This window comes from Schistocerca americana, chromosome 3, assembly GCF_021461395.2.
Source record: "Schistocerca americana isolate TAMUIC-IGC-003095 chromosome 3, iqSchAmer2.1, whole genome shotgun sequence".
Classification (NCBI taxonomy): Eukaryota; Metazoa; Arthropoda; class Insecta; order Orthoptera; family Acrididae; genus Schistocerca; species Schistocerca americana.
The window spans coordinates 962,619,215-962,646,348 of record NC_060121.1 but is presented as its reverse complement, the minus strand read 5'-3'; the positions used below and the strand labels follow the sequence as shown (position 1 = coordinate 962,646,348).

Below are 27,134 nucleotides of genomic sequence, written 5' to 3'. Positions count from 1 at the left end.
AACAAACTGTTGCCTCATCAGGAAAGAGGGAAGGAGAGGGGAAGACGAAAGGAAGTGGGTTTTAAGGGAGAGGGTAAGGAGTCATTCCAATCCCGGGAGCGGAAAGACTTACCTTAGGGGGAAAAAAGGACAGGTATACACTCGCACACACGCACATATCCATCCACACATACAGACACAAGCAGACAATATTTCTTCTGTTACCCAAGGATTTCTACTAGCCCTCGTCTTTTTACCTACTTGATCCTCTGCTGCCTTCACTACTTCATCCCTCAAAGCTACCCATTCTTCTTCTACTGTATTTATTTCCCCCATTCCTGTCAATTGCGCCCTTATGCTCTCCCTGAATCTCTGTACAACCTCTGGTTCTTTTAGTTTACCCAGGTCCCATCTCCTTAAATTCCCACCTTTTTGCAGTTTCTTCAGTTTTAATCTACAGGTCATAACCAATAGATTGTGGTCAGAGTCCACATCTGCCCCTGGAAACGTCTTACAATTTAAAACCTGGTTCCTAAATCTCTGTCTTACCATTATATAATCTATCTGATACCTTTTAGTATCTCCAGGGTTCTTCCATGTATACAACCTTCTTTCATGATTCTTAAACCAAGTTTTAGTTATGATTATATTGTGCTCTGTGCAAAATTCTACCAGGCGGCTTCCTCTTTCATTTCTGTCCCCCAATCCATATTCACCTACTATGTTTCCTTCTCTCCCTTTTCCTACACTCGAATTCCAGTCACGCATGACTATTAAATTTTCGTCTCCCTTCACAATCTGAATAATTTCTTTTATTTCATCATACATTTCTTCAATTTCTTCGTCATCAGCAGAGCTAGTTGGCATATAAACTTGTACTACTGTAGTAGGTGTGGGCTTCGTATCTATCTTGCCCACAATAATGCGTTCACTATGCTGTTTGTAGTAGCTTACCCGCATTCCTATTTTCCTATTCATTATTAAACCTACTCCTGCATTACCCCTATTTGATTCTGTGTTTATAACCCTGTAGTCACCTGACCAGAAGTCTTGTTCCTGCTGCCACCAAACTTCACTAATTCCCACTATATCTAACTTCAACCTATCCATTTCCCTTTTTAAATTTTCTAACCTACCTGCCCGATTAAGGGATCTGACATTCCACGCTCCGATCCGTAGAACGCCAGTTTTCTTTCTCCTGATAACGACATCCTCTTGAGTAGTCCCCGCCCGGAGATCCGAATGGGGGACTATTTTACCTCCGGAATATTTTACCCAAGAGGACGCCATCATCATGTAATCATACAGTAAAGCTGCATGCCCTCGGGAAAAATTACGGCTGTAGTTTCCCCTTGCTTTCAGCCGTTCGCAGTACCGGCACGGCAAGGCCGTTTTGGTTATTGTTACAAGGCCAGATCAGTCAATCATCCAGACTGTTGCCCTTGCAACTACTGAAAAGGCTGCTGCCCCTCTTCAGGAACCACACGTTTGTCTGGCCTCTCAACAGATACCCCTCCGTTGTGGTTGCACCTACGGTACGGCTATCTGTATCGCTGAGGCACGCAAGCCTCCCCACCAACGACAAGGTCCATGGTTCATGGGGGGGGGCAAAAATTGATATGATGACTAAAATGATGTGACAAAGGAATAGAAGTAAAAAAAAAATTCCATCTAAACCATTTAACTTAATTGAAAATAATGATCAAAATCATTATGATAATGATTTTAAAATAAAAAAATTAATTCATCTGGCAATATTCAAACTCACAAGCTTCTGCTTGTAAGGCCTTCATCCTATATATTATGCTACGCAACCAGTCTACACAACACCACTTTTTTACAGTGATTAAATGCCATGAAAACTTCCAAATTATTTATTTGCTGATTACTCGCAAATGGGGGCCCACCAGTGTTAATGGCTGCAGGATGTGATACCTGGGATCTTAACCTATACCAGCGTATAGTAGTGTACAATCGTGGTATCACGAGACAACCGAGGAGCCATCACCACCAGCCATAGGGGGCCAAAAATTCTGAAGATGGCATTTATATATGCCGAAACGACTTCTTACTAAACGCTTGTATGTCACATCACTCGCAAATGGGGGCGAATACTGTTCAAGTGTGTGGGACCTATACCAAATAGGATTAACAGGGGCCATTGGAGGTGTACAAAGAAATGGGCACAGGTTGGTTTAACTCATGGGAGAGCATCACAGAAATGTTGAAAAACCTAAATTGCCAGACACTAGAAGGTAAATGCCAATTATCCTGGAAAAGTCAACTTACAAAGCTTCATGAACCAGTATTAAGTGAAAAATGTACAAATGTACTTCACCTCCTTACACGTCATTCTTGCAGGGTTCAGGAGGACAAGATTAAACAAATTGCAGTGCACACAAAGGGATTTTAGCAGTTTTATGCATATGTGAATGAAACAGGAAGAAAACTTAGCAGTAGTACAATGGGAAGTACCTTCTGCCATGCACTTAAAAGTGGTGTGATGAGTATGTATATAGAAGTAGATATGTACTGAACAGAATGCTATGATTCTACCTAGCAATAACGAATAAGTGAGCAAGCTGTTGTCTTGACATTCATAGCACAATATAATACACCTAAAAAATTTACTCTGCAGTTCCATCTCACGCATCAGTTTCTCAAGAAAGAGACTTTAGGTATTTTCTTAGTATACTGGTCCAAAAACAATTAAGAGCCAGAAATATTGAAGATTCTCCTACAGATAGAGTTACATTCACAGTCTGCCAAATTCTCAGGTAATGCTACCTTCAAGGCCAAGCTCTCTGTAGGCAACACACCACGTAAAGCGTATCACATGGGTCGTACCTGTCAAGAGACATGACACGAGTATCAGCCAATCAAAGCAATGAACCACTTGGTCATGTGAGCGTGTCCAATTAATGTCCCATAAACATTGATTAGCTGCAGTCTTGAACTTTTAACTTAATTATGCAAACAGGAATTTATTGCATTGTGTTGGTAACAGTAATTGGCTATTACTACAATCTGCATGGAATTCTGACCAACAAGAGTTTGTTCTTAATCCACACAACCTAGAAGATCATGGTTGTCTTCTCAGCTGATACTGGTTTACTTTTACTGTGATTTTGACACTCTGCAAATAAAGCATAGCACCTGTATGACAGACGGAAAACTTATCTGCAGTGAGGATAAAATATGAAAATCTCTTCACTATTGCTAGTATCTTCATCTGTAGCAGAGTTTTGTATAGCAGTGGTCACAGTTCTCCATATGACACTATAAAAAAGTCTAGCTTTTGTAAAATCATGTGTTCAACCACCACCATTCTAGGAGACGCTGCTAATTTTACAGTATAGCCCACAGCAAGACTGAATGAAATATTGAACAGGACTGAAAGAATGTAAATAGGTTGAAGGGACAAGGGTTGTAATGGATAGTAGACTTATTCAAACATTTTATGGAAACTCAAACACACATCGTGTTTACAACCTGGTGCATATTCACATCAGTTATTTTAAAACAATATGTCACACTGAACTCAATCTCACTATGTACACTGATCTGTAGTCACTTCTGATGACTATTTCATCTATTTTAATGAAAGTTTAATCTTTATTAATAAATATGCAACTGAAAAATAAACACCAGTACAAAAATAGATACTTATGAAAGTCACAAAGACTTAACAAATTTGTGATCAGCTGCATCCACTTTCGTGTACTGCACAGCCACTCGGAACTACTGATCACTATATTAGGCCTATGAAATAAGTAAATGTGGGCACAGAATTTACAGAAAACAGCCAACATGGACAGTCCAGAAAAACATCATTTTTTTCCACCAGCCGACTTAATCTTGTTGATATGCTCCTCTAACTCATGATCAGACTCCAAATCATCCATGGTGAATGTTGTTCTGATAGGGCACCCTACCACTGGACACCTATAAAGGCACATATTTGTAATATTAGGCTGAGTCTATAATGTTATTACAAATTAAAAGTACTAATTTCTTAAGCATCAGAAGAGTCATATTATTAAAAAGACAGATTTTTTATACAAATTAAAAGTACTAATTTCTTAAGCATCAGAAGAGTCATATTATTAAAGAGACACATTTTTTAAAAGTATAAGTCATCATTTTTAAAGTATAAGTCATCATCATATTTATTACACTACCAGACATGTTAATTCACTAATTCTTATGCCAAGAATGTTAACCTAACACCGAAAATTAAACATCACAAATAAAACAAACACCAGAGCTATTGCAATAATTCTGATGGACATGAACAAAAATAGCCAATCACAAAGTGGCACTTGCTAGAAATCTTCAAAAATGAAGATGCAGAAAATTTTGTGAACAGGCAAATGTAATTTTTACGTAAGGCCACATAAGTTATAATGCACATGAGAGTGAATCAAAAAGCATTTCCAGGACACAGACAGCCACTACTGTTCATTGTCGTATTGCTGGGATATGAGCTGTTGCACTATAAACAGCAAATTCAGGTAGACCCAGACTGATTATGTCCCTGACCAAGAAGAATGCATTTTGTAGACCGCCGAGAAAATCCACATTGTTGTAGCACGTGATACATCTCATACTACCATATGGAGAGTACTTTATAAAAAGTTCTTGTATTTATATAATCTTCAACTACTGCGGGCCTTTCACTGGCCAATAACAAGCCATGGAATAATATTTCCCAATGGTTTGTTGCACAAATTGCCAAAGGATAGTTTGTATCTTCAGTCTTGCTTACACAAAAGACGTCATTTTCTCAAACATTCTGTGTGGGTGAGCTAGTCCTCATGCTGCCAGATTGAAAAGATGTTGGGTAGCCCTACCAGTGTGTTGCAGAATGTTTTAATTCCATATCAACATACTGAGCAGTGTAGCTACCACTTTTGAATTGGAGAATATCAACTTCTACTGCAGGGAATGACATGTTTAACATCTGAAACGTGCCACAGATGAAAGTAAGATTGTTTCATAAAATGAAACTTTCAGCATGTGCCAAAATAGCTCTGCCGCGTAAAACAAATCTATAGTCTGATTTAAAGTAGTTGTCACTTGACGTCTGCGCTGCGAAGTTGCGGCGTTGTCACGTCAAGCACTGGCTGGAGGCAGCCGCCTCAGCGCATCGCTACCCCCGGCGATAGAAAATAGTTTTAAAGCCTGTATCTTCTACAAAAAATCAGTAAAAAATTTCAAACCCACATACGATGTATATCTCTACAATGTCTCTCAATCTGTCAAATATCTATTCTTAATTTTAATTAGGACAAGGGTTACGTTAATTTGTTTGAAACCATTTAAATTCTCGATTTCACAAACAGCTTCTAACTTATCACGTCATTACTGAAAAACTATTGGTGTCACAGCAAAATATTTTTTTCCATTCATTACCAAAATAATACACTCGGCAAAGAATCCTTAAAAGTTTTCGTAGTGCATCACGTTTCCTGTATATAAATTTCTAAAAACAGCGTTTTTAAGCAACCCTGTCAGTACTGAACTCGAAACAAGTATGACGTTTAAAATCTCTATCTCCTATAAATATTATGTAAATATTTTGAAATTTACGTACAGTATCGGTATCAGTGGTATCTATAAGCATATCAAATATATTTTCTTAATTTTAATTTGGGCTGTTAATACATTAACTATTGAAGTGTGAGAAATTTTCGCGTCCGGAAAAGTTTTCTTCTTTAGATTGCAAATCTCGAAAAGTATTACACACATTGAATAACATCTTGGTGTATATACAAAATGAAATAGAATTAAAATTCAGTCTAACTTACCGTAAGGAGATGACGAGAGCTGGCCAAACAGTGTTTCTTAGTCTCACAACAAAAATAAGAATTAATCGAAATAAATTCACAAACACAATATTTAATGGCAGTAAGTACACTACACACTAATCAGACAATGCGAAAACACCGCTTAATTCAGAGTCAGAGTCAGTGGAACTGTCCATCTCGCTGCTCGTATTGACAGATATAATCAAGTCTTCGACACTTTGTTGTAAGATAACTTCATTGTTCCATGCATCCTGTATCACTCCTTTCACGTGATGTACTGCCTTCTGCCAGTCTTCCGAGGTCACAATTTCAACTGCCTCTTTTAAAAGGCGTTCCACTTCGGTTAAGGTGAATTTCTTATTTTCTGCAGCAATATGCCGTTTAACCTTAGCCCAAATCAGCTCTATTGCGCTGAAATGGCAATGGTAAGGAGGCAATCTGAGCACTTGATGCCCATATTTTTTTGCTACTTCATCCACAATGTAAATCGGGTTCTTTGGCTTGTGTTGCGATACAAGTTCTAATAATTCTTCCCTTGTAAAATTACTGTCGAACTGCACCTTATGTTTCTGTAACCAGCTAACAATGTCGTTTTTCCTCGTTGCCTTTGTGGGTGCTTTGTCTTGTATTACTGAATGATAAGGAGCGTATCCATAACAATGATAGAGTTTTTTGTTAGGTTCTGGAGCACACAGTCTTCAAACCATTTCACAAAAGTATTGTGGTTCATCTCTTCGTGGTAGTCGGAGGTCTTATTTGAACTGAATAGCAGCAGACAATTTGGAATGAAACATTTTGAATTTCCGGCATGTGCTACAATTATCCTTTTTCCTCTGCCGATCGGAGCTGCCATACTTCTGCTGATGGTACCGTCTGTCCAGCCTTTTTTTAAACTGTGTCCTGCATTCACCCATGTTTCATCAACCCAAACGATATCATCAAAATTTGTCCCCACTAATTCTCTAAGAAAGCGGCATCGCCAGGCTGCAATATCTTGGCGTTCCATTAGTAACTTTCTGCCAGAGATGGATTTATAGCGGAATCCTAACATTTTCACGACACGTAACAAAGACGATTTACTACCCTGAAACAGGTCAGTTGCTGTGAGGGTAGCATGTAGTTTTTCGAGTGTTGGATACTCCTTCCTCGAATAAAATGCGTATATTTGACGATGAATGGCATCTTCCTGAAAAGAGTCAAGTTTTGTGACCCTCTTCTCTAGTCGCCTCTTTTTCCCAGGTGTATCCAATTTAGATGATTCACTTGACCCTTCTTTCGTAAATTTCTCCTTGCAGATTCTTATTACTGATCGCTCGCTAACTTGTAGAGCAGCTGCGGTTCGCTCCACCACCTTATCCAAAGGAACGAGAGGCCCTCCTGCATCCCTCTCTCTCTCTCTCAAAATACTCCCTTAAGGAACACACGTATTCACGCGCCTAACTGCGTATAACGACGCCATGTCTGCCACTTTTTGGAGCTTTCCGAGGAGTGTGCAGCCTCGGCCTCCCTCTCTTGTGACCGCTTTCATCAGACATCGTAAACACGTGAAGCTACAAGTCACTCAAATCTCTCACCCGCACGTCTACAACGGCTCGCTGAGGACTGGCTGGCACAATGCCTTAGTCGGCTCAGCAGAGCGAAGTGGCAACGCAGTGGCAGCCGACAGCGCCGGCTGCCATTGGTTTATTGGTGGCGGGAGCCCCGCAGCCCGTTGCCTGTCAAGTGACAACTACTTTAAATCAGACTATAGTCTCAAGCAAGCTGCAACACATCTAAGAAAGTGTATGGACAAAAGTTAAACTGCTGCGCTGATTAGCAGGTGCAGAATGGGGGGTGTGGGTGCCCTTTTAAGGGATATGGCAGTGGATATCATTGACCTATACTACGGCCATACTTATGTTGGGCTGTTGAGGAAAGAGAGAGGTCTGAAGGGAATTGGTGACTATTTTCAGGAGCCAGCTTGATAAGGCCATGTAAAAGGCAGTGACAGAGCAGTTCACACCTGGCTTCACTCTAGGGCGGCACTGACATCACTGTTAAGCCAAAGGAAACGGCAGAGTTTGCACGGACTTCAAGACCAGTAACAAACTTTCAATGACTACAAAGAACACTATATTTTCCAATCACTGCGAGTATACCCTAAAGCTGCAGTATTATTTAATTATATGAATATAATAGAGGGAAACATTCCACGTGGGAAAAATATATCCAAAAAGAAAGATGATGAAACTTACCAAACAAAAGCGCTGGCAGGCCGATAGACACACAAACAAACACAAACATACACACAAAATTCTGCTTTCGCAACCAATGGTTGCCTCGTCAGGAAAGAGGGAAGGAGCCTCTTTCCTGACGAGGCAACCATTAGAATTTTGTGTGTATGTTTGTGTTTGTTTGTGTGTCTATCGGCCTGCCAGCGCTTTTGTTTGGTAAGTTTCATCATCTTTCTTTTTGGATGTATTATTTAATTAGATAGATAAAAAAATCTATTCACCAAGTGGTGGCAGAACACACACCTACAACACTGTTGTGATAGGCAAGCTTTCGGAGCCAGTGGCTCCTTCTTCAGGTAGAAGGGTTGAAGGGGAAAGAAGAAGGGTGAAGGAAAAGGACTGAAGAGGTCTAGGAAAAGGGTTAGATTTTGTGAAAGTCACCCAGAACCATGAACCACGGACCTTGCCGTTGGTGGGGAGGCTTGCGTGCCTCAGCGATACAGATAGCCGTACCGTAGGTGCAACCACAACGGAGGGGTATCTGTTGAGAGGCCAGACAAACATGTGGTTCCTGAAGAGGGGCAGCAGCCTTTTCAGTAGTTGCAAGGGCAACAGTCTGGATGATTGACTGATCTGGCCTTGTAACAATAACCAAAACGGCCTTGCTGTGCTGGTACTGCGTGAAAGCAAGGGGAAACTACAGCCGTAATTTTTCCCGAGGGCATGCAGCTTTACTGTATGATTACATGATGATGGCGTCCTCTTGGGTAAAATATTCCGGAGGTAAAATAGTCCCCCATTCGGATCTCCGGGCGGGGACTACTCAAGAGGATGTCATTATCAGGAGAAAGAAAACTGGCGTTCTACGGATCGGAGCGTGGAATGTCAGATCCCTTAATCGGGCAGGTAGGTTAGAAAATTTAAAAAGGGAAATGGATAGGTTGAAGTTAGATAGTGGGAATTAGTGAAGTTCGGTGGCAGCAGGAACGAGACTTCTGGTCAGGTGACTACAGGGTTATAAACACAAAATCAAATAGGGGTAATGCAGGAGTAGGTTTAATAATGAATAGGAAAATAGGAATGCGGGTAAGCTACTACAAACAGCATAGTGAACGCATTATTGTGGCCAAGATAGATACGAAGCCCACACCTACTACAGTAGTACACGTTTATATGCCAACTAGCTCTGCAGATGACGAAGAAATTGAAGAAATGTATGATGAAATAAAAGAAGTTATTCAGGTAGTGAAGGGAGACGAAAATTTAATAGTCATGGGTGACTGGAATTCGAGTGTAGGAAAAGGGAGAGAAGGAAACATAGTAGGTGAATATGGATTGGGGCTAAGAAATGAAAGAGGAAGCCGCCTGGTAGAATTTTGCACAGAGCACAACATAATCATAACTAACACTTGGTTTAAGAATCATGAAAGAAGGTTGTATACATGGAAGAACCCTGGAGATACTAAAAGGTATCAGATAGATTATATAATGGTAAGACAGAGATTTAGGAACCAGGTTTTAAATTGTAAGACATTTCCAGGGGCAGATGTGGACTCTGACCACAATCTATTGGTTATGACCTGTAGATTAAAACTGAAGAAACTGCAAAAAGGTGGGAATTTAAGGAGATGGGACCTGGGTAAACTAAAAGAACCAGAGGTTGTACAGAGATTCAGGGAGAGCATAAGGGAGCAATTGACAGGAATGGGGGAAATAAATACAGTAGAAGAAGAATGGGTAGCTTTGAGGGATGAAGTAGTGAAGGCAGCAGAGGATCAAGTAGGTAAAAAGACGAGGGCTAGTAGAAATCCTTGGGTAACAGAAGAAATATTGAATTTAATTGATGAAAGGAGAAAATATAAAAATGCAGTAAGTGAAGCAGGCAAAAAGGAATACAAACGTCTCAAAAATGAGATCGACAGGAAATGCAAAATGGCTAAGCAGGGATGGCTAGAGAACAAATGTAAGGATGTAGAGGCCTATCTCACTAGGGGTAAGATAGATACCGCCTACAGCAAAATTAAAGAAACCTTTGGAGATAAGAGAATGACTTGTATGAATATCAAGAGCTCAGATGGAAACGCAGTTCTAAGCAAAGAAGGGAAAGCAGAAAGGTGGAAGGAGTATATAGAGGGTCTATACAAGGGCGATGTACTTGAGGACAATATTATGGAAATGGAAGAGGATGTAGATGAAGATGAAATGGCAGATATGATACTGCGTGAAGAGTTTGACAGAGCACTGAAAGACCCGAGTCGAAACAAGGCCCCCGGAGTAGACAATATTCCATTGGAACTACTGACGGCCGTGGGAGAGCCAGTCCTGACAAAACTCTACCATCTGGTGAGGAAGATGTATGAGACAGGCGAAATACCCTCAGACTTCAAGAAGAATATAATAATTCCAATCCCGAAGAAAGCAGGTGTTGACAGATGTGAAAATTACCGAACTATCAGTTTAATAGGTCACAGCTGCAAAATACTAACACGAATTCTTTACAGACGAATGGAAAAACTAGTAGAAGCCAACCTCGGGGAAGATCAGTTTGGATTCCGTAGAAACACTGGAACACGTGAGGCAATACTGACCTTACGACTTATCTTAGAAGAAAGATTAAGGAAAGGCAAACCTACGTTTCTAGCATTTGTAGACTTAGAGAAAGCTTTTGACAATGTTGACTGGAATACTCTCTTTCAAATTCTGAAGGTGGCAGGGGTAAAATACAGGGAGCGACAGGCTATTTACAATTTGTACAGAAACCAGATGGCAGTTATAAGAGTCGAGGGACATGAAAGGGAAGCAGTGGTTGGGAAGGGAGTAAGACAGGGTTGTAGCCTCTCCCCGATGTTGTTCAATCTGTATATGGAGCAAGCAGTAAAGGAAACAAAAGAAAAATTCGGAGTAGGTATTAAAATTCATGGAGAAGAAATAAAAACTTTAAGGTTCGCCGATGACATTGTAATTCTGTCAGAGACAGCAAAGGACTTGGAAGAGCAGTTGAATGGAATGGACAGTGTCTTGAAAGGAGGATATAAGATGAACATCAACAAAAGCAAAACAAGGCTAATGGAATGTAGTCTAATTAAGTCGGGTGATGCTGAGGGAATTAGATTAGGAAATGAGGCACTCAAAGTAGTAAAGGAGTTTTGCTATTTGGGGAGCAAAATAACTGATGATGGTCAAAGTAGAGAGGATATAAAATGTAGGCTGGCAATGGCAAGGAAAGCGTTTCTGAAGAAGAGAAATTTGTTAACATCCAGTATTGATTTAAGTGTCAGGAAGTCATTTCTGAAAGTATTCGTATGGAGTGTAGCTACGTATGGAAGTGAAACATGGACGATAAATAGTTTGGACAAGAAGAGACTAGAAGCTTTCGAAATGTGGTGCTACAGAAGAATGCTGAAGATTAGATGGGTAGATCACATAACTAATGAGGAAGTATTGAATAGGATTGGGGAGAAGAGAAGTTTGTGGCACAACTTGACCAGAAGAAGGGATCGGTTGGTAGGACATGTTCTGAGGCATCAAGGGATCACCAATTTAGTATTGGAGGGCAGCGTGGAGGGTAAAAATCGTAGAGGGAGACCAAGAGATGAATACACTAAGCAGATTCAGAAGGATGTAGGTTGCAGTAGGTACTGGGAGATGAAAAAACTTGCACAGGATAGAGTAGCATGGAGAGCTGCATCAGACCAGTCTCAGGACTGAAGACCACAACAACAACAACAACAACAACACCCAGAACCGCGGATAAGGGGAGTCTTACTGTACGGGATGAGAAGGAAAGACTCTTTCCGCTTAGTGGGTAGATTTTTTTATCCATACAATTAAATAATTTTATCAATAATTGATTGGTTTTGTTGTTACCTGAAGTATGGTAGAATCACAGATCATCATTTCAACAATTTTATTCTATAAATGAATCAAAAGTGTATGTTCCATTCTATGTGCACAGATACTTATGTGTATTATCCAACTTGCATGACACAAAAGTACTAATACAACTGCAACCTAGTAAGAGTACAAACTTGCGATTGTTTCTCTTCTCAGATAGTGTTTTGCATCAATGTGAGCTCATTTGCAGTGGACCACAAGATCAGTTGCACAAAGACTACAAAAGAAACTGCGTATGATTTTGTTGAAAAAATCTTGGCACCTGGTTCACAAGTGGTGCTGAAAACATGCATCAAATCTAATAAAAACAGCCAGTCAGAGATTTAAATTCCATCTTTCCCAAATAAACTGGGAGCTGATTCCATTAATCCTCACTAACATGTGATTTGGGGCTCTCTCCTAGTTCTTAGTAGTCATCTTATTACTAATACAGGGCGTATACATGGACAAGGAAAAAAAATTCCTGGATTTCCCGGTTAAAAAAAAAAATACAATTTCTCCTGGGTGAAAATACGCAAAAAAAAAAGAGGTTTTGGAAGGATCTTTGATTTGCAGCAACATGTACACTGCATATTTTCATATTACAAAAGTATATAGTCGAACCACCAAACAAAGAACGTTAAATTTCTGAAGCATTGAAATCATGATCATCATGCGCTTTTGTAAGCCTAGTCATAGCTCATGTCATGTTATATCGCGAGCCGATGATAGCAGGTATTCATTGTGTTTACATGGGGCTCCCAAAACCGGATTCTGTAAGCCGATGTCTCAATACCTCTCCTGGGTGGTCACGTAAACACTTCAAAATCGATTCTGGAAATACGTTTCTGGTTGCCAGTTTTCCAGTCCCTCAATCGATTTTCACTGCATGTAAACACAGCTGGTGCTTGGGCTGTCATGTTTCGTCTTGTTTTTAAAAATTTTAGCTAGTACTGACGGAGTGGCTTTTTGTACAGTGAAGGATACGTAGAAATATTAGACTGAAGCTGTCTGCACCTCGTCTAACTACAGAGAAATAGCGACTGTCCTGACTAAATCAAATTACATCTGCTGTTTTCCAGGCTCAAATTACATCTGCTGTTTTCCAGGCGCCGTAGTTAACTGGGCTAGCAAATCCGCTTCAGACCTTGACCTGTAAACATGACAGCGAAAAACTTTTTCAGAAATTCAGTTTCCGTCTTTCGGAAAGATGTGTCGCATGTAAAAGTAGTGATTCAGAGCATAGGGCACATGATGTAGTCAGCCTATAATAACATCACTGTTATGTAGCACAAACACACAAATAGGAAAATTAATGTATGAGGGTCACTCCAAAAGAAATGCACACTTTTTTTAAAAATCCGTCTTTTATTCTACATGTTTGAAAGTTTTACAGTGTGTAGATACATCCTTTAGGAACAATATTTTCATTTCTCCACATAATTTCCATCCCTCTCAACTGTCTTACGCCATCTTGGAGCTATGAGTACAGGGCGTGAGTCATGCTTGGGTAGCTCAGTTGATAGAGCACTTGCCCGCGAAAGGCAAAGGTCCCGAATTCGAGTCTCGGTCCGGCACACAGTTTTAATCTGCCAGGAAGTTTCATATCAGCACACACTCCACTGCAGAATGAAAATCTCATTCTGGTATTCAAAACTTGTTTGGCTCATCTTTTTACCCATCCCCCAATGACTTTTAAACAACAAATGTTGAAATCAGTGGGCACATCTACCACGGCAGTGGCACTCATAATGTTCTTGAGCACCTACAGCACCGTTCCTGTTCAGACTGCTGCCTGGCAGAGCTCCTCCGTGAGCAACAGCCATGTACGCTCCTCCACCTCCTGGTACCACCACAGCCCTTGGAACGTAGGATCCGACATGCTGGAAAATACTCCCCAGGCTCAGTGGTCCGGGCATGTTCCTATGGAGCAAAACTTTCATGGATGCTGGCTATGATGGTGGCCACCCATGGGCGGCATCTTATGACAGTTGATACTCCTCGGAGTTTGTAGCATCAACACACCTATCAACTCCGCTCGTATCTACTGACAGGAGTGCCGACCCTTGCAAACCCCTCAACCACATGGGAGGGGGAGGGGGGGGGGGGAATCTGGTATACCCTGCTCCAACAAGTTCAAAAGCCATCGGGATGCATGGGCCTGGATGACAGCTGCTAGGCAGTGCTACCAATACTTGCAAATGCTGTTATCACTGCCTCAGCACTATGCGTGGGCCATACCCCAATCGCCATCTGATCGGTGCCCGCAGCCACACTGTAAAACTAGCACTGCAGAGGTGCAAACCTCAGTCGTGTTTCTACTACACTCTCATATCATTCCTTGTACAAATTAGTATCAGATTTCAGCCAGATTTCTGCCTTAATATTATGTGCGCATTGTTAATGTTTATAAGTGAGACTAGTTCTGGGACATTTCCTGCAGTTAACTAATACTGTATAAACATTTTCTTTCTCTGATCTACTATGATGAATGCTACCCTGTCTGTAATCAGGAAGTATCTTATCAGGCTTGTGGGGAGATGTCTGTATTCTAACACACACACACATGAACACCACATGTACTCCGCGACCCTAGTAGATACTTCCTGTGTGAAGTGCATTTGTGACCTATTAACGGTGGGGAGGAGTCCTACATTTCTCCACCCGATAGCGGAGATAGAGAAATCTGTGTCCAAGATCATCACAGAATCATCTGAGCTTCCAGTTTAATGCTTCCACTCAGCTCCAAATTAGAGGACTGTGATCGATTCTGGGAACAATGTTTCAAGATACTAGTTCTGGTTCCACCCTGTGAACACAGCTAGCAGTCTTCACCAAATCAGCCAGTTGCTTACAGGATGTGAGAGTGGCATCTGTAACCAGGTAGCAGGCATCATCTGTGCCAACATGAGCTATGATTTTCAGCTAGATGCAGCCAGTGTGCTCAATCGCTGCCGAAAGAGCCCCCTCCACATCTCAGATGAGATGCCCCTGACAAGCAAACGGAGTGGACATTGCCCTTCTTTCCCGACCTACCCGCCATTTCCCTGTGGGGTTGCATAACTTGCCTAATTTTGGAGGTCCTAATGTCAAGTAATCATATCCTCTGTGTTCGGCTGGCCTTCTCACACGATCAGCCACAGCTCCCAAAGGAGAGTCTGGCTCGTGTGAACTATCAGCAGTATGTAATACCTCAAACCTGTTTTTGAGGAGTAAGGAGGAGCCATGTGGTTGATACCCACCTTTGCCTACTACCCAGAGATCCACGAACCCACCACTGTTCCCCAATCACAATCAGGTAAGTGTCAATCGACCGAGTACTGATGGACTAAAAATGTCACAAAAAACTTAAAAGTAAGTTAGTAAACACTAGACTACATAGAAAAATACATAGGTACAATTCACTTCTTTGCATTACATGAAAACAAATTAAACTGAATTATTGCGTATAAAAAGAAACTGCTACAGCTCCAGATGTATCCACTAGGCTATGTAACAGGTGCCATGCATATACAGTAATATGCAGTGCAATTCTTAGTTAGTTATTAACATTTAAACCCCAGAACCATTTAAAAATCTATCTCAGAAGTAATGTAGATGATGATGAAACAATTAATTTAATGAAAGACACATGGGGCCATAAATGTTGGGAAATACTCCAATAGTGGATGATGAATACTGAACATGTGACATCACCAGATGACATACCTTTCCACATGTGCAGCAGTTGGACTTGTTGATCCTTTCGTGCCAGTAGGGGAAGTAATGCACATTGCTTCTGTTAGGTTGTAGTGCTCATGGTAGTGGCAATACAAGACTATGATGAATCTGTTTACATTTGCAAAAGCGGAGTAGCTAGCAGAGCGATGTGTAGCTTCTACCCCTTACCAGCGAGAGTAGGATCGACAAGCCCAGCAGCTGCATGCGCAACGAGGTACGTCATCTGCTGATGTCACAGGTTCAACATTTGTCATTCACTTTTGCAGTATCTCCCAACATTTGTGGCCCCATGTATCTTATATTAAAATTACATGTCTCAGTGTCATCTACATCACTTTGGAGATTTTTTAAAAAATGTTAATAAGAATCATCCTGTAGATTACAACCCACAAATATGAAAAAGGGTGATGCCACAATGTAGAGTTTTGTGAAAGTAGGGCAAAGAAAATATAGCAGATGCAGATGATTGTCACCAAGAGAGAAAGACACTTGTCGACATCCATGTCCAGGTATGGTTCGATCAAGTAATGACAAAATAAAGTTCATCAAAATACGGCTTTGAAACTCATTTTGCGAAATACACATTCTCGTCAAGAACAGTTGAGTTTTTCAGGTGTGTCATACAGTGTGATAAAAGCCTTTCAAAACTTTCCAGAACAAATTTACTACACCCATACAAAGTTTCCTAGGGTACTTTAACAAGCTTATATTATATTACTCTACAATTACAAAACTAAGTGATTAACTGAGGGATAATCAGGAGCATAAATTTGAAGAAGTGCAGAAGCAAAACTTCAAGATCTACAAATATATCTCTTCCTCAGATCCTGTTTTAAAAACCTAGCATAAAAGACAGAAGGCTGAATTAACACAAAGATGCAAGCAAAGAGAGCTTTGAAACTGTGTTATTACAAAAATCATCAGATGATGGCAAGTTACATCCAGTCTGTTACATGGGTAAAGAAATAACATCTCAAGAAGAAAACTGCAGTAGCTTCAACTGATGTTGGAGGAAGGCTTTCATGTACACAGATGATGATCTTGAGGCAATAAAATGAACACAAACTGAATCAAAATTAAAGCTGAAGACCAAGAATCTTGGTCTCTACCAAGTTTGAAAGTTAAAACTAATGATATGTATGACATTTACTGAGAAGGTGATAAACATGAGGATCCCAGAACTATGAGAATGTGTTCCAAATTTATGCAATCCTTGCCAAGTGACTACGCCTACTCATCATTCAAGCTAGATGATTGTCAGGACAGCTGGATGTGGGATTTGGAGGGCGGATTTGAATGTTTTTCTGTCAAAAAGAATAGTGAGACACCAGAGAAGCCAAATACTGCTGAGTAGTTTTGTACATGCTTAAAAAAGTTATGTTAATGGAGAAGAGACAAGCTGTATTGTTATATACTGGTATTACATACAAAATTCTGACACGTTTCCTGCATTTGCATTGAAGTAATGGAAAGTGGACCTGCAAGCCCAAAAACCACTACGCAATGATGAAGAATTCCAAGGTTGACTAGTGTGCTGCAGGCATTCCCTTGTGTGATGACTTACAAATAGTTGTTCTCCAAAGCAGAATTTTGTGGAGTGAACTGTAACAAAATAACTCAATACATACCAATCTTACCCATCAAACAATTGAAAATCCCATGCAGACTTTTAGACGTCTCTGAGACTTCCTAGCCATTTCAAGTAACTTACATTTCTCAACACTGTTGAAAGATTTTTCACAGGAATAAATGAAGATAGAAGTGAACAGATGAAAGATAGAATGCAAGATAAATTGTTACGAAACATCATGACCACTGTTGCCCCCAATAAGGATTATAGTGATGCTCTAAGAGAAGAAAGAATAAATATGTATACTGAAGTTCATGGTGGAAATTTCTTGTGAACTGTTTAAAACTGGTAACTGCTGTAAATATAATGCACAGATTTCAAAAAGTATTATGAACTGCTCTGAATTTGAAATATGTCAAAGAATTAGTAACAACATACAAACCTATGTGAGAAAATAAATTCATAATGACATTACACACCTGCAAATGCTTATCTATCTAATCATTAGAAACTCCAGGTAGGAATATCAACAATGTAGGAAACACAGAGTGCTACTTACTGTAAAGAAAACAAATTATGTTGCAGGAAGGCACAATTTAGGCATGTTTTTGCTTCAATCAACAATTTTTATAATTTCCTACAATAATGATCTTTCTTTCAATAGCTATTTTAAAAATTGAATGGACCAATGCAGTAAGAAACACAGATGTGCTAGAAAGAATAAGGATGACCTACAATCTATGGAAAAGCATTACCAGAAGAAGGGCTAAATTAGTGGAAGATCTTCTGCAGCTTCCAGAAACCACAAACCTGAATTAGCAAATCGTAGAGAGGAAAGGAGAAAGCATTGCAAGAGCAGAAATGGATTAAAATAAGCAAATAGATTATGCAGAATCTTGGGTGTAATCGATATGCACAGATGAAAAGATCAGCACAGAATAGAAGAGATGAAGGATTGCACCCACTCATTTTGAAGTAGCAGAAATAATATTTCATCCACTTGTAGAATAAGTACTTCTAGTGACAATATAAATGAGCTGTGCAGCACACTTACTTGAGTTGTTTGGGTTTTTTCAACAAACTTTGGATGCTCTTCTTACTATATACATGATTACACAGACGGTTGCGAACTGGATTCTCAAGCACTGTCATTGTTATAGGATCTATGATGTTGATCTGTGCATCTGTCATGACTATATCATCCTTTTCACTCACTGAAAGGAAAAAAAGAAAGGAAATTTAACAGTGATAAGAATTCCTAACTGCAGTGTGATATACTATATCAATCATGAAATAGTCCATACATAGTGTACAATCTACTGCTGAGCATTTAGAAGTTTGGTGATATCTTGTGGTAAGAACAACCTACTAACTACAATTTACATAAAATTTCACATTTGACGCTTTCAGATCATCATCCAGGAAAAAAACACAGATGTGGTCAGTCTTTCTGGAAGTTCACTGCAACGTGATTTCACAGGCCATTACCTTAATGTTTATTCTGTGTGTATTATAATGCTTCAAACACAACAGTGACTCTTAGTAGACACTGTATCGCAAGTATAGATCACTGGACGGTGCGAGCACGTTTAAGAGATGCATGTATTTTTTCTTTTTGTGGATCTTTGGAGTGCACTGTTTCTGTCATGAAATTAATCAGAGTCATATCTTGATTTAGAGTATTCTGCCACTGATTTTTCAGAATATGATGTTGTAGACGACTCTGGGGATGATGTGAACTATAAAGAAATTCCAGAGAGTTGTTGCAAAGAATGTTTGGAATGAAGCACATGGCATGCTTTTTCAGATTTCAGTTAAAGGTACTTTCAGAATGTAATTCCAACATGGTATTATTTATAAATGAGGATTTTTGTGGTAGAATCATTTGATAAAGATGGACATCATGCCACATCAAGGGTAAGCGGTGGCATTATTCCCCTGGATATCATACCTCAAGAGAGCAGAAGACAAAAGTGAGGACAGGATATGAAGAAATTTGGAAACTGCCACTGATTCAGGACAATAAGGACAGCGTAAAATAAAGATTTTTTTGTGAATTCTAATAAATGCTTTGGCAAAACAGGAAGAAACCAACTAATTTGCATGCCCCACAGAGTGCAAGGAAGTTATAAAACATGAACTCCTTTTCTTCTTTCAGTGTGCTATCAAAATAGAAGTGTGTGATCTGAGGTTTTCCCAGCATACAGAAATTTTGAAAATTTCTCAGGTATTCAGCCGGGGTAGCGTCGTCCAAAAGGCCCGATATTTCGGCAAGCCGACTTCTTGCCATCTTCAGGCATTCTCGGTGTCTGATTGATCTCTGATGGATGCCGACTTTATATAACCTCCACCCCTCTCCCGCAGCCTCCGTCTGGGCAGTTCCGACTGGTCCGCAGCTGGTGGTGGGGGAAGGGTGGCACTGGGTGGTGGGGGAAATGCGGTGCCCCACGACAGATTATGGGCCGCAGTGCTTCCCCGGCTGCGGCCACTTGCAGAACTCTGCCGTCGTGGTGACAATGCTGCTGCTGCTGCTGCTGCTTCTGCTTCTTCTTCTTCTTCTTCTTCTTCAGGTGTCCTGACAGGAGCGCATTTCCATGTAGACTGTCATTGTGTTTTAATCATACTCAGAGCTGGATCCCAGGCTTTTTTTAAACTAGAAATCACTGTCTTTATTTATTAATTCGTCATGCAGGCGGATCTTTAATGCCTCTTTGAGGAGACAATCCCAGAAGGTGTTCAACTGCTGTAACTGCAGTTCATGTCATGTCCATGTGAGATGCAGTGCTCTGCCACAGCAGATTTGGTCGGCTGTGTGATTTTTTTTTTTTTTTTTAAGTGGCGTTTTAGCGCGCAGAACATCTAAGGTCATAACGCCCAGTACAGAACCATAGAACGCTGGGACTGCGAGGGCAAAAAGCCTTTTCGAGGTCCAATACAGAAAGGAAGAAAAAACAAATCTAAAATGGCAATGTTGTAACCGCGACTGGGATGGTCGCGGGACTGAAATGACGGAAAGCGCGGCGGGACCCGTGGAGAGGCCCGCGAACAACAAGACAACGGGAGAGGATGGACACAACCAACGAACGACAGAACAAACAACAACAAGTTTGAACAATGGAGTCACAGGAAACCTAACAAACACGTCCACTCGTACAGAACAAGTAAGTAAGCTGTCTAACACAAGGCGATGTGTCCACAGACGTACACAAGATTAGACTGACTGGCTGAGCGAGAGGCAGGCGCTTAAGTACTCTATTGGGGGCGCCACTATTGGCCGCTGGAACCACGTGTTCCACTGTGGCGCCCTCACACTAAAAGCGGGCCAGGAGGTGCACGTCACCACAGCTTACGGCGCAATGAGACCTCTAGGGTCTTCGACGTCCGTGACGTCTGGCGCGGATTCAAATTCCGCGGTACGTGGTACCAGAGGCAAGACATTAAGAAAGAGTATCTAAAAGACAGCGACAAGACACTGGAGTCACCAGGTAGAAATCAAATCTCTTTGTCATATTACTGCTTTTAAAAAAACTTAAAACGCGAGCCACAGCTCTCACGTCATCTGCTAAAATGTCAAAGCGGGTGGCAGCCCTGAGACATAAGTGGCTAAAATAGGGGCAGAGGATCAGGAAATGCCTGACTGTTCATGGCTGGCTACAGTAAGAACAGCTGGGTGCAGGGTTACCATTCAACAAGTGGCGGTGACTGAAGCGTCAGTGCCCTATTCGCAAACGAGCTAACATTACTTCCTCACGGTGAGACGGCTGGGAGGAAGTCGACCAGGCTGTGGGGAGAGGTTTGACTTCTCTGAGTTTGTTCCCATGAAGGGAGTACCAATCGTCACGCCAAAGTGATGTAATATGATGATAGAGAAAAGTACGAATATCTTGCAAGGGAATAGAAGACTGAGATGGACTGCGGCCTTGGCTGCAGCATCATTCCCAGGCACACCAACATGGCCAGGAACCCACATGAACATCACTTGGGCTCCCCCATCCATGAACAAATGGAGGCAGTCCTGGATCTGTCAAATGATGGGGTGGACTGGATCTGGATCATTCAGACGTTGAAGGGCACTGAGGGAGTCAGAGCTTATCACACAGCGAGTGAGCTGGTGCCTCCGGATGTAGTGAACAGCCTGATAGAGTGCATAAAGCCCTGCGGTAAAAAGTGTGCACTGGTCGAAAAGCCGGTATTGAAACTTATCATCCCCGACGACAAAAGCACAGCCAACACTGTGGGTGGACTTGGAACCATCAGTTTACAAAAATATGCTATCGGCAAGTTGTGAGCAAAGTTCGAGAAATTTGCAGTGATAGGTCAGCTCGGGAGTCAAATCCTTCAGGAACGAGCTGAGGTCAAAATGAACACAAACCTTTGCCTGAAGCCAAGGTGGTGAAGGGCTTTCACTCATTCGGAAAGTGGCAGGAAGTGTGAACTGCAGCTGCTGAAGCAGGTGACGAAAGCGGATGCTGGGAGGCCACAGAGAAGAGACGTACATCTCGTATTGGCAGTCAAGAATGTCATCAAGAAAAGGGTGGCCTGGCATGGAAGAATGCCGTCATGCATACCTACTGAGTAGGATGTCGTGCCAGTATGACAGTCGTAGTTCACCGGTTTCTGTGTAGAGACTCTGAACTGGGCTAGTATGGAAGGCACCAGTGGCGAGACGGATCCCCAAATGGTGTATTGAATTTAGACAGCATAAGATAGACCGCTGTGCAGAGGAGTAGACAATTCAGCTTGGGGCATACAAGAGATAGATAGAGGCAGAGGACAGTCCAGTCAGACCCCAAGAGGTACCACTCAATACTCGAAGGACATTGAGGAACCGGGTGCAGCGTGCAGCCGGGTAGGACACGTGGGGAGACCAACTGAGTTTCCTATCGAACGTAAGCTCTAAAAACTTCGTTGTATCCACGAATGGGAGAGCATTTTGGCTCAATCACAAGGATGGTGGAAGAAACGCCTTGTACTGTTAGAAGTTGACACAAATGGATTTGGTAGCAGAAAAGCGTAAACCATTTGTGACACTCCACGAACAGAGACAATCCAGACAATGCTGAAGACAGTGTTGCAGGAGACACATCTGCTGGGTGCTGCAATAAATAGCAAAGTTGTCAACTAAAAGAGAGCCCGAAATGCCAGCTGGAAGGCAGTCCATAATTGGGTTGATGGCTATGGCGAAGAGGATGACACTCACTACGGAGCCCTGAGGCACCCCGTTCTCCTGTGAAAAGGTGAGGGATAAGGAGGAACCCACACATACCTGGAAAACTCGGTCTGTTAAAAATTCCTGGATGAAAGTGGGAAGAAGACCGCGAAGGCCCCATGTGTGCATAGTACGCAGAATGTCTGCCAACAGATATCATAGGCTTTGTCCACATCAAAAAGGCCGGCCACTTTTTGTCGCTTCTGCAGAAAATTATTCATGATGAACATCGACAGGGTGACGAGATGATCAACCGCTGAGCAGTGCGTTCGGAACCCACACTGACCATTAGTGAGAAGATGGTGTAACTCCAGCCACCACAATAATCGACCATTGATCATGCATTCCATCACCTTACAAACGGCGCTGGTAAGGGAAATTGGATGGTAGTTGGAAGTAAAAGATTTATCTTTACCAGGCTTAGGTGGGGAACAATAATAGCTTCACGTCAAAGTGTGGGAAATACACCGTCAGTCCAAATATGGTTGTAGGTATCAAGGAGAAAGCGTTTTCCCACAGGAGGAAGTTTCTGCAGCATGAGGATGTTGACTGTATTGGGCCCAGGAGCAGAAGACCTGGATGAGGAGAGCTCCCTCATAGTAAAAGGAGTATTCTAGCATTCTCGATTCAATGAGAGAAAAGAAATTGCACGAGGAAAGAGGGCAGGATGGTAGTGGGTGGAGCCTGAAACCTCAGCAAAGTACCGGCCCAAAGCGTTGGAAACATCGACAGGGTCGGCTATGATGTTTCCTGCCACAGTCAGACCAGGGATCGGGGAATGGGCGGTAGTTCCGGAAATCCGGTGCAGGCCAAATGAGAGAGGACAGAGTAAAAGTGTTGAACGAGCTGATGATGGGAACCCAGTATGCTTTCTTGCTTTCCTTAGTAGTGCGAAGATCACAGAAGGAATTCTGTTGTTAAACACAGAGGAGAGGGTAGATAGGTGGAAAGAATACTCTGAACATCACTACGAGGGGGAGGAACAGTCTTCAGACTTGATAGAAGAGGTAATGGGAGGTGGCACGGAAGACATAGGGGAACTAATATTACAGTCACAGTTCAACAAAGCTTTGGAAGACTTGAAATAAAATAAGGCAGAAAGCATAGATAACATTCCTCTGGAATTTCTACTATCACTGGGGGGGAGGGGGGGGGGGATGGCAACTACATGATTATTCAAGTTGTTGTATAGAATCTGTGAGAGTGGAACGTACCATTGAACTTTTGCAAAAATATCATCCACACAATTCTGCAGATACTAAGGCCAGGTAAGAATTATTGCATAATCAGCCTAACAGTTCAAGCACTCATGCTGCTGACAAAAACAATATACAAAGCAACGGAAAAGAAAACTGAAGATCTCTTAGGTGTTGATCAGTGTGGTTTTAGGAATGTTAAAGGCACCAAAGAGGCAGTTCTGATGTTGCATTTGATAATGAAAGCAGATGTGATCTTTCTAAGGACGCCTCATTGGATCCATCGACCCAGAAAAAGTGTTCAACAATGTAAAATTATGCAAGATGTTAAAAATTATTATGTACGAAAATAGTTGTGAGTTATAGGGAAAGATGAGAGGTCTACAATACGTATATAAATCAAGAAAGAGCAATAAGAATGAAAGATCAAGAACAAAGTACTTGGATTAAAAAGGGTGTAAGACAGCGATGTAGTCTTTCACCCTTAACGTTCAATCTGTACATCAAAGGAACAATGACAAAAATAAAGGAAAGGTTTAGGAGTGGAGTTAAAATTCAGGGTGAATGAATGTCAACAATAAGATTCTTCGATAACACTGCTATCCTCAGAGAAATTGAGGAAGAATTAAAGAACATACTGAATAGAATGAACAGTCTACTGAGCACAGAATATGGATTGAGGATAAATTGATCGAAGACAAAAGTAATGAGGGCTACCTTGTATGAGATTGTGATAAACTTACCACCATCAAAACTGGAAACCATGAAATAGAAGAAAAGAAGAAATTCTGCTACCTTGGGAGCAAAATAAAGCATCAAGGACGAAGCATGGAGGTGATAAAAAGCAACTAGCGCTGGAAAAAGAGGACATTCTGGGTCAAAAGAAGTCTACTAATGTAAAACACCAGCCTTCATTTGAGGAAGTAATTTCTGAGAATGAATGTTTTGAGTACAGCATTGTACGGAAGTGAATCATGGACTGCGGGAAACTGAAGAGCAAGATAAGCGAAGCATTTGAGATGTGATATTATAGAAGACTGTTGAAAGTTAGGTGGAAGTGTTTGAGGCATGATATTATAGAAGGATGCTGAAAACTGGGTGGACTGACAAGATAGGAAATAAGGAGGTTCTCCACAGAATCGGTGTGGAAAACACCGACAAAAAGGAGGAACAGGATGATACAACAAGTGTTAAGACATCAGGAAATAACTTACATGGTATTACAGGAAGCTGTAGAGGTTAAAGACTGTTCAGTACGACAGAGACTGGAAAATATGCAATAAATAATGAAGAATGTTTGGTGCAAGTGCTACTCTGATATGAAGTGGTTGGCACAAGAGGGAAAATCATACTGGGCCATATCAGACCTGTCAGTGGGCTGGTGGTGGTGGTGGTGGTGGTGGTGGTGATGATGATGAAGAGGGAGGATGAGGAAAAAAAGACCATGTTGTGAATCAGAATAATATACATAGGACTTATTAATCTTCCAGATTAAATTAACACTTAATGTACAGAATGAAATACACAGTTATATTCAAGCCCTCTACATCATAAATAGTTACACAAAAGTATATCAGTTTCTATTGCACAAACTTAAAAAATTACATATTTACATCAAAATATGAAGTCACATGGAAACTGATCTGCTCTTATTAATACATTCAATTTGACACAACTACAATGAAATACACACATAAAAATAAAAAATATAAATTAGTTACATGCCTCTGTCCACAGAATCCTTAATGGTTTTTTCTAACCTGGAATACATCTGATGTCTTTTAGGATTTTGTCTGTTAGCTGCTTCTTCATTTAGAAGTCTTTCATACAACTGGAAACAAAATCAGAATATTTTATTTTTCTGTGTTAACTAGTAACACTTATACCACAGAGATAGTCACTTTGTAAATTGAATTTATTTTCCAATCACATCACATCATCAAATGCTCAAATAGTGAGCAGAGTAAAGTAAGTGGAAGGGGGTGTGTGATGTGTTTGGAAAAGGGGGAGGGGCAAGAACAATGGAAAAAGAAGCCCATAGCTTGCTATAATGGTGCCACTTTATCAAATTAAGCTATTGCTCGACATCAAAAAAGTTGAAAGTGCTCATTTCTAGGCCATCTCACCCTATACAAAACAGAGGATGAGTGATATCAAGTTGAAGATTTATAACAATTCTCAAGGATGTAAAAGAAATTAAAAAAAGAGACAGTTACTATGACTGTAAATGTTTTACTGAAGATTACATTTACCTATGAAAGTAATGTTTGTCTTGCTCCTAAAATCACATAATTTGTCCGTCTCCTACAAGATGTGTTAGAGGAAACTTCACTGTAGTCCAAAATGTATCGGAGTGGTACAGAGTATGATCAATACTGATCTGATACTTGCAAACAGTCAGGATACTCTATGGTTAAAAATGTGCAAACTGGCATGAATGGTAAAACAATATTTTTTTAATTCAAGCTCATATTGTAGTGAATGTTCTATCTTTGTTTCCATATGACAATGCATGAGCTACTTTTGAAGCACTGGAGGAACTGTGTAACTCTGTCACTGGTAAACCTAAGTGTCTTAATTTGCAAAGATTTCAGTGCCTTGCCAGAGTCCAGTCAGTGCTTGTGGCAATAAAATGTTGCTGGTTGAAAAATAGACTATATTATTTGGCAACAGTAAACAGCACATTACTGCACCAATAGTGTAATGATGATGACATCAATATGATAGACATAAAAGCCTCAATAGTTATCATGCACCCTTCTCTCCGAAGCAAACCACAAAGACTCAATAATATTGAGATCTCAATGATATTGAGATTGTGGTGGCCAGGAGAGATGTGACAATTCATTATCATGCTCAAAAAACTAGCCCTGGACAATGGGAGCTGTGTGAACACGGATACTGGTCATCTTGGAACACAGCATCACAACTGGGAAACAAACATTGAACCATGGGATGCACTCGATCAGCTTAAAATGGTCACATTGGGAATAATGTGACATTACAGAGTAACCATTTGGCCCACAGAATGCTGTGGTACAGCTGCCCAAACCATCACCAAACACCTGTCATATTTCAGTCTTAGAATGTAAATGCGGCCAGAAGTTAGAAACAGTGTGAACAAGACTCATCCAATCAAATTCTTCCACTGCTCCATAGTCCAGGTTTTATGGCTTTGGCACCACGTTTTCCAGTTCTCCAATTATGAACATTTGCAACACTCATGGGTGGTTTTGGAATTCCAGCGCACCCTGTAATTCCCTGCTTGTGGAACTCTCTTTATGCTGCTCTGGTGCTGACAGGGCTAGTAAATGTCACATTCAGGTCTGCAGTGACTTTTGCAACTGTTGTCCCCTTTATTTTCTGTCACAATACTCTTCAATAACTGTCCACCACAATCACTCCACACAAACTTTCATCCGGGTTGTAACTGTGCAGATGATGTTTTTCCACTTTCCCAGTATGTGGTACAAATCTTTGATAGGTGCCTCTTGAAACACCAAACACTTCAACTCCCTTGGTTATGTAAGCACCCACCATACAGGCACCATCAATTTGCCCACA

General features: G+C 41.0%; 1 protein-coding gene across 1 annotated transcript in view; it reads right to left on the bottom strand.

The window, feature by feature from the left end:
- Window positions 1-3,406: 3,406 nt before the first annotated feature.
- The window catches only part of LOC124607093 (E3 SUMO-protein ligase NSE2-like), a 56,014-nt gene continuing 32,286 nt past the window's right edge, over window positions 3,407-27,134 (bottom strand). Inside the window, exons 3-5 of the mRNA XM_047139287.1 lie at window positions 25,296-25,401; window positions 18,220-18,379; window positions 3,407-3,924 (exon numbers count right to left, since the gene is read on the bottom strand). Coding sequence (XP_046995243.1) covers window positions 3,810-3,924; window positions 18,220-18,379; window positions 25,296-25,401 — 381 coding nt within the window. The 3' untranslated portion in view covers window positions 3,407-3,809. The remainder of the gene's footprint in view (window positions 3,925-18,219; window positions 18,380-25,295; window positions 25,402-27,134) is intronic.